Source organism: Chaetura pelagica, unplaced genomic scaffold (assembly GCF_000747805.2).
Source record: "Chaetura pelagica isolate M959 unplaced genomic scaffold, ChaPel_1.0 scaffold302, whole genome shotgun sequence".
Taxonomy (NCBI): Eukaryota; Metazoa; Chordata; class Aves; order Apodiformes; family Apodidae; genus Chaetura; species Chaetura pelagica.
The window spans coordinates 1,936,546-1,945,079 of NW_009952561.1; the positions used below are offsets into that span (position 1 = coordinate 1,936,546).

General features: G+C 40.0%; 1 protein-coding gene across 1 annotated transcript; it reads right to left on the bottom strand.

Moving 5' to 3' along the window:
- Window positions 1-1,542: 1,542 nt before the first annotated feature.
- On the bottom strand, window positions 1,543-8,293 carry POLB (polymerase (DNA directed), beta; the record flags this gene model as incomplete). Its single annotated transcript, XM_009993276.1, has 11 exons — window positions 1,543-1,779; window positions 2,348-2,487; window positions 2,999-3,063; window positions 3,456-3,542; window positions 4,272-4,342; window positions 5,030-5,102; window positions 5,174-5,228; window positions 6,680-6,731; window positions 7,104-7,153; window positions 7,657-7,715; window positions 8,181-8,293. Coding segments are annotated over 11 exons (860 nt in total), but the record flags the coding sequence as incomplete, so codon positions are not given.
- Between the last annotated feature and the right edge of the window lie 241 nt (window positions 8,294-8,534).

Genomic DNA, 8,534 nt, shown 5'->3' on the forward strand with positions numbered 1-8,534 from the left:
GGGAAGCAGCCGGGCGCAGTTCCCGCCAGCAGGAACGCTCTTCGGCGCCAGCCATCCCGTTGGTGTAAGGAACGACCGGATCCCACCGCGGACCGGCCCCCAGAGCAGAAAGTTGAAGGCTGGAGACCGAGCGCCAGGCTTCGTACGAACTGTCTCCGGCTGCACTTGCCCCCTCCCTGCCACAGCCTCCAACAGGTGCTGCAGCTCCCAAGCCCTTCAGCTACCTCACCAAGAGCTCCCATGCTCACTGCAGCCCTTCGCTGAACTGCTCGAAGCCCCTGGTAAGAACCACCCTGGGCCTGAGGCTAAGGAAGGAGAGAGGCACGCCCAGGCTTGATGCAAGACCTTTGAATTGCGATAAAAACACCATAAGGCACAACCACTATCAATGGCAAAGTCCAAACACTACTCTGCATACACATAATAGTACAGTACATGCTCCTTTAGACAGATTCCCTAGAAACAGCATGAGGTTTGCAGCTGTTGCCTCACATGATTACCAAATATCTTGCAGTCCAGTTCTGCAGGAGGAGGTAAAGAAAAAGTAGACCAAAGCAGCCCAGAATAAGGGCCAGTTAAATGGGGTTAGATGAAAAGAGAGAAACAAACAAAAGAAAGGAGACATTGTATATTTATATAGTCCAAGAAAAATAAACATTCTGAATACAATATTTTTCTTCCACCTAGAATAATTCACTGTTGTTGAGAGAGACTGCAGGGCCAGCAAATTCTGCCTCAAGTCCCAAGACACATCTTCTGGGCTACTGGTTGAGGATGATGGAGAATGCTGTGTGCTGCCTAGGAAACACTTGAAACAGTAAGCTTATGTTACTGTTTCTTGATGCTCTTAAAATTACAGGTAAGAAAAGTCAAACAGGATAACACATTCATTATGGAATTCTCACTTTATTTCCACTGATTTGTGAAGAAAACACAGAGTACATCAGCTATGTATATTTTGACTATGAGGCATCACCAAGTTAACTTCTAGTCACCTTACATACCACTGCATACATTAAGGCTTGCAAGCATTCCCACAATATAATTAAACTTATAATAGGAAAATGGAAGAAAATAAAGGGATATGCAAGAGTATCAATCTATAATCACCATTACTAAGACTGATCAACACTAATTCTGTAAGAACAAGTAAAAATGTAGTTGTTCTGTAGGCTTAAGTCAAATCACAGTAAGAAACAGTGATCTCTGTCTTTGTTTTGTGACTCCTGTCAGGTTCAGTAGTCTGACAATACAGATGCATACTCTTCTCTGCCCCTTAAAGGCAGAAAGAGGATTAGAATTAGTGGCAAGAAGACAGAGTTTACCTTTTACATCAGAAATTTTTGCTCCTGCTTAAGTAGAAACCTGTGATTCATCATCCAATAGTTTTTTTACTATATCGTAAAGCAAAAGACAACATGCATTCTCTAAGAAATCTGCGACACCACTTTCCCCACAGGTTTTTCTAATATTGCAGCCCATTCAGTTAAATACAGTGTTTTAATCAGCTTTAAGGGGAGAGAGATTTAATCATCACTACACATTCTGTGCTACTGCCATGGACTTCCTTTAAACATCAGTAATGTACACTGCTTGCAATAACATCCAAAGAAAGCATATGCGTTTTGTACATTCATAAGAAGCTATGGAAGCCTTTCTCTGGATTACAAACCTAGAGAAGCAGTTATTCACTCCGATCCTTTGGCTCTCGATATTTCCACTCAATATAATCAAAGATGTCTTCTTCACATTCTACTGGCAGGGCCTCCCCAGCAACTCCTACAAGAAAATTACAGATGTTATTTGAAAGGTGGAAGGTCTGTACAATCCTGAAATGCCAAATACATTGCAAGATTAAGACAAAACTGCTGTAAATAAGAGAGACAAAAAAACCAGAAGAACCCCTGCAAGCTTTTCGTACAGTGCTTAGGTACTGACTCTCATTAGTGTCAAAGGAAATAAAGTAACTTTAACTGCATAACCACATGGACCTAAAGACATTAATGCATGGATTTATGCATAGCCAGTCCCCCTCCAAAACAGAACTGAAGGACGTATCTTGTTAAAATAGTGAGAAACCACACATATGCAAATGCAAAAATAGTAGATATGTAATTAAGTAGATTAGGTGGCCCAAAGAGGTACCTTTGTGCCACAGTGCTGCCTATATATAAGTAGGCCATCTCTTCCTGGTATAACGGTGTCCAGTACCAGAAAGGACACTGAAAAATTTCATAAGCTACAGTATTTATCAGAAGTATTTCCAGTACGCTGAAGAACCAATTTAAGCAGATCACCACACAAAGCACAGAACTAGAAAAAATACTGTGTGTAAAGGCCCACTGACCAGTGACACCCAGGGGACGGATTGTGTACTCATTGATCGTGAAGCCCTTTTCCAGAGCATGAGCTCTCATGTTCTTATTGAATATATCACTTCCTGTGAAATACAGTACACCACAGTAATACTGATCTTTGGGGATAAGCCTAGAATAAAAGTGGAAGAAAAGTACATATTCAGAACAAGTATATAACAAAACAGTTACAAACCATTTGGAATTCAGCCATCTAGACACTGTTCTAGGTTTATTTCCTGTTTACATGCACACTGCAACTCTCAGCATTTGATTTCCCCACAATCCAGATGCAAGAATGTGTATCAAAGAAAGGTTCAGCATATCTACCCTGACCCAGAGGTTACTGGGTTCAGCCACTACATAGTTATGGTGCTTGCACTCCTGCCAAGAATTAATGTCAAAGCAGTCAATTCTGAAACTGGACATAAAATCATGACATAAAATTCAGCATTCTCGCTAGTAACATGTTTTAGATACTGGCAATTGTACAGTGGCTTCCATACAGCAGAGGAATCAGAAACAGCTAATGCCATATTCTGAACATGGAAGCAGAAATCTGAATGCAGAACTTGATGCAAATGCCTACTATGTAGCAGATAGCTAGGTAGGGGTTTTGGGATTGGGGCTTTTTGTGTATGTACCTGATATCAATTCTTCTGTGTGGATAGGCTGTCCCATCTTCTTTATTTGGCAGCTGACAGACACCCTGTGAGGAAGCAAGAAAAGCAAGAACTTAAAAATTAAACAGTTTTGAGATCAGTCTTCACATACCCACCCCTGAACACTCTCTAAACAATCCTCAGTCACCTTGGAAAGCTATGTTAAATTCCTACTGAACAGATTAAGTATTTTAGTAGAACAGGTTGATGTCATAGTACTGAGAATCACTATTTTACACTATTAAGAGGACCATAGTTCAAAGTAGCATGTAACTGCTTCTGGAGTTTTTATTACAGCAGGAAGGATCACAGGACTTCTCATGTCCTGTTCCTCTGCCCTAATTATTATCAACTCCAGCATTCCAAACAACATATCTTGTATATATCCTAGCTTCTGTTAGGAAAGGTAATGCATCCCTCATCACCAAAAAAGCCTTACCATGAATTTGGTGTCACCTTTAGACAGCATATCTGTGACAAAGTGGACTTTTTCCAGTTGTTCTACAACTTGACGCAGAAGTTTGGGCTAGGAACAGTGACAACACAGAAGAGATTTCAAAAATAACAAGAATATCTTACCCACGTACCAAACAATAGCCCACATAAGTTCAGGACATCACTATAATGATGTATATTACTGTACATGAAATCTGACCCACAGAGGAAAAAAGCTGATAAAATTATAGCTGTGCAACAAAAAAAACCATTCCACTGAAATCTCCACATCAGATTGTTTTGTTGGAAGAGACAAAACTCATGTCTTGGTTTGAGCTTTGAACTTTTAATCAATCTATAATCATCTATAGAAGCAACACAAGAAATGCAAACTTTTCTCCAGACTTTGTCCAAAAAGATAAGGGCAGCTGGACATTTGCTTCTCATCCAGAAGATTACAGCTACATAAGAAATATCTACTCTACCCTTAATCTCTAGCTTTATCTAGCTAGCTGTTAACAGCTCCACATTGTAAAAGCACGTGAATTTGAGGGGGTGGGGGAAGTGTGTGTGAGGAGAAGAGGAGGGACACAAGAAGACATACTGAGTAGTTCTGCAGTAGGAACACAACATGATACATGACCTGAGATGTGATTATCACTCCTCAAAATAAATATGGTGATCCAAGAGAGGAGTTTACTATTACAATAAAATAAAATGATGCAAGAAGCTGCAATACAAGTGTGAGGCTACACATCTTCCAAATATACCCTCATGGAAATAATGCACAGTACTGATCCACTGTAGCAAAGAAACTCACCTGTTTGGATGATTCAGATGTGAAACTTGGATGGGTTATGAGAATGTCCATATCGCCACTTGACTCTGCGCCTAGGCAAGTAAGCAAATTAAAATACCTCTGCATCCATCTCACCTCTTCCTAGAAACGTATTATTATTGGTAGAAAATAGTCACTATTCAAGATATTTGTGAAAAAAAAAACTAAGTAAGAGAATGTTGTTCTTCAAAAAGCTTATAACCTGACATATCTCAGAAAATACCCAAGAATTTCTTGCTGTACTCTAGCAGTGTAGCACAAATGTTGTTAATGTAAAAGTAAAGCAAACTATTACCATGTTACAATATACTACTCTTCATGGGGGCAGGGTGGAGAAGCGAGAATTTGTGTTTCATCACTGAGCTAACTAGTCAAGACAACACAAATAGGAAGAAGCCAGGTTCAAGCACAGAGTTTGTCTAGAAGGTGTCACGGTTTGACTCAGGATCAGCAATTAAACCAGAGACACCAAAGCTCTCGATCCCCTCCCACTTCCACCCAGGTACAGAAGGAGAGAGAAAATGAGACATTCTGGATTGAAAACTAAACTAGACACCTTTAATTAAATAATAATGCTGAAAGAAAATACATACAATTATGTACCCTATTGCCTCTCCCCACCCCCAGCAACTCCCACAGCACTCTCCTTAGCACAGCTCAAACCAGGACAGAAGGATAACATACAAAATAATAAATCTTACTTATTAGCCTGTAAAAACCAACAAGATCAGTGTACCAACCTCGTCTAAAACTGCCACAGACTGTAGCAATATAGTTTGGGTCCAGCTTCTTTACCTCATTCAGCACGATTTCCTGTGTAAAGGAAAGATATCAGTCATGCACTGACCACCAGTGCCTCAAATTCTTGATAAAGACATTCTTACCTGCATTTGCAGCATTTCTTCCCTTGGGATTCTTTTCTCAAAATCTTCAAAATATCTGCATATATATAAAAAAAAAAAAGTGTCTGAAAGAATCAGGGGTAGCATCTGAACATTTCAGTCAATTAAATGTGTATTAGAGGAAAGAATACACCTTGTATTACTGTCACATCATAAAAAACTCCTCCCCCTTCTCACCAAACATCTTGCCAAGCAATAGTATAAACTCACACATTTGTCAATACTTAGAAGATGGTTTAATTGGCTATTATTTCTACTGCATATGATGAATTGCTATGACATGGGAGTAATATTACCATATAGCCAATTGGTTTGTATTTACGTAGCCTTCTGAAAATCAGAAAGGTTCACCAGCCAGCAGAAGGAACAGGTCACTCACCGATGGTCAGAGGTGATCTATGTTGGGAAGAGCTAAATAGAAGCTCAGAACAATATCTTTGCATGCAGCTGCAGAAAACAGACTGCCAGCATGCTGCTTGACTGCAGAGAAAAACAAGCTAGGTGAAACAGCGATGCACCTGACCAGCATATTTGTCACCCCTCCAGCACCACAATCACCGACAGCAGGCACTGGCAGGAGGATACTGCAGCCTCAGAGCCACAAGTTCCTCGACATTCATTACACAACCACTCCAATCTCAAGCTCTGCAGACAGAGCTTCTGGATATGGGACACCACACCCTGCTCCAAGAGCTGCAGTGCAACTAGGGACAAAAGGACCACCATAGAACACCACCATTCCTTCAACTCAGCACTTACCAGAGGTTCTGAAACATCATCTGAGCAGAATGTTGGAAGCAGACCCAAGGGCAATGTGTGCACTAGCAACATGGATAGGTCAGATGAGTTTTCTTATACTTACTTAACAGTGAAAGGCTTTCCCTTGAATGCTCTCACATATAAAGACAGGGATGCACACTGGGTATGGGGCTCAGATGAGCAGTGGGAAGGTGACAGGCAGGCCACATATTCCATATGCCTGCCACTGTGGGAAACTGGCCTCACACAGGATCAATTCAAATACAGGGCTTAATTTGGTTAACTTTCAGCTTCTTGCAAACACAGCTATAGTTCTTCCAGAACTTGTAGCACACTGGAACAGCCATTCTTCAAGCAGCATTCAAGCTGCTAAGTACTGAGGGACAGACACTGTATGGCATTCTCAGCTTCAGACATGCAAAAGTCTTACCTTGCTCACAGCACATAACAAAAATAGTCTGGGCACATTGCCAAGACACATCACTGGTATCTTGCAAAAGTAATTCTCCACAAGCTAAAAAAGTAATCTGAATTTAATTTCATCTCTGGATGGAGACTAAGCCTACTGAATTTCAACCCCAATGAAGCAAAAGCTTTGAACAGCTGCTGAAAACCATGTAAAGCACACACAGAGCAGAATCTTAATTGGTCTGTGTAACCTTAACACTACATCCTGGTGTCTGAAGGAGTCATTAGAAAAGCCAAGCATGTGCACCTAAGAAAGCTTACTTCAACCCAATTCGCTGGTGATGGGTCAACTTGTGCTCAATTTTTCTTAGATCTAGAATTAAGAAAAACAAAAAAAGAAGTTACTTGAGGACTAATTACCTTACAGTAAGTTTCCATCAGAGCGATATATAACAAGAAAACAGCAACCTCAAAGGAAGAGATTTAAACTGACTACTCAACAGCTGATGAGTACAAACACATAGAACACTTCCCGATAAAAGACTTCAACAGACCATTCACCTCAAAGCCAAAATCCTTGTTATTTTCCATGTAATCTGGAAGCACTTTCCATTGGATATGTATGTAATGCCTATAGCCTGTGCACTAACTTTAGCATCCTATACGTTTTCCTCATCAGAACAGGCAGCTTGACATAAAAAACACAGTACTGGATCATGAACTGAGGACATAAACTTACACTTACCTTCCAAAGTCTTAATTCCTTCCTCAACAAACTTCCTAGCAGCAGCAGGACTGCAACGAGAAGAGGCAATCTGTCATCAAGAACAGCAAGTATCTTACAACACTGAAAAGGACATTAGAATTCACTATAACTGCCTAGGTTCTTCAAGATCAAGACCGAACTAGCTTCCAATGCTTACCCAGCATACACAGTTCAGTTTGTATGTTCAATTACCAGAGATGGCTATCCAAGACTTAGCCTGCACATTTTCTAGCACTGATATAACTGTGTAGTGGTATATAATTGTTAAAAATGATCAAAGATCTAACCAAATAGGCAATACTGCTTTAGACAACAATATTGGATGCATTATAAGGACTATTTTAATCACTGAACCAGCTTAAGGGAACAGGAACACAGCATCACAACTATGGTGTCTCAGTGTGGGCACTACAGCATCAGCTAAAACTCATTTACTTCATTATTTGTAATCACACCAATTCTATTCATCACTCCATCAAAGAAACACAAAAAGGGGAAAAACCCCAAACCAACCAGCCAACCAAAACTTTACCCAATGCCAGTAACTCGTGTCAGGAGATTGATAGATGCACTTTTATCATCTTGTCGAATCTGAAAAACAACACAAACCAAACTTTCCTTTGCTCCATTTGCAATAATCAATAAATCTTGAGAAGTTAAAACAGCTTAGTCAGACTCTGCTTTGGAGAATCACTATAAATCAGTGCAAAACAGAACCAATGACACTATGTCCCAAGCCAGAAAACTACCTAACTACCCCTGAACAGGACAGTTTAACCACAAAATTCCATAGCTTTCAGTCAGAATTCCACTTATCACAGGAAACATTCACATACTGATAATATAGCCTATAATACTTTTATATAGAGTTCTATGGCATTGGTTTGGCTTCTCATTCTCAGCTTTCTACTTGCCATCGACTCCACATCCACCACTCTTACGCTTGACATCAGCCTCTCCAGAGACAAGAAAAATTGCATAAAGAAGCAGGCTACTTTGCAAGTTATAAAGAAAAGCAACCACTGAGAAGTACAGCACAACAGAAAAAACCCCCACCTTTTCCAATTTGCGTAGTTTCCCAGTTGATAAGAACTCATCAATCTTCTCAGCTATTTTAGCACCTACTCCATCCTGAATATTGTGGGACAGGATGAGATGAAACAAGTTAACTTCAAGATTAGTAAAGCCATTATGTATATATATGTATATATATATAGATAAAAGAGAAGCTCTGCAGAATTTAGAGTCCAGAAAGAAGAGGCTACTGAAATAATTATAAAATATTGGACCATAAAGTAGCATAAGAATGCAAGGGTGCAACAAAACCAGTAGAAATAACATAATTCCAGGGCCATATTAAAAGTACCCCCAAAACAAAAATTTAGAACTAGGCTTCAATCAATGCTGCTC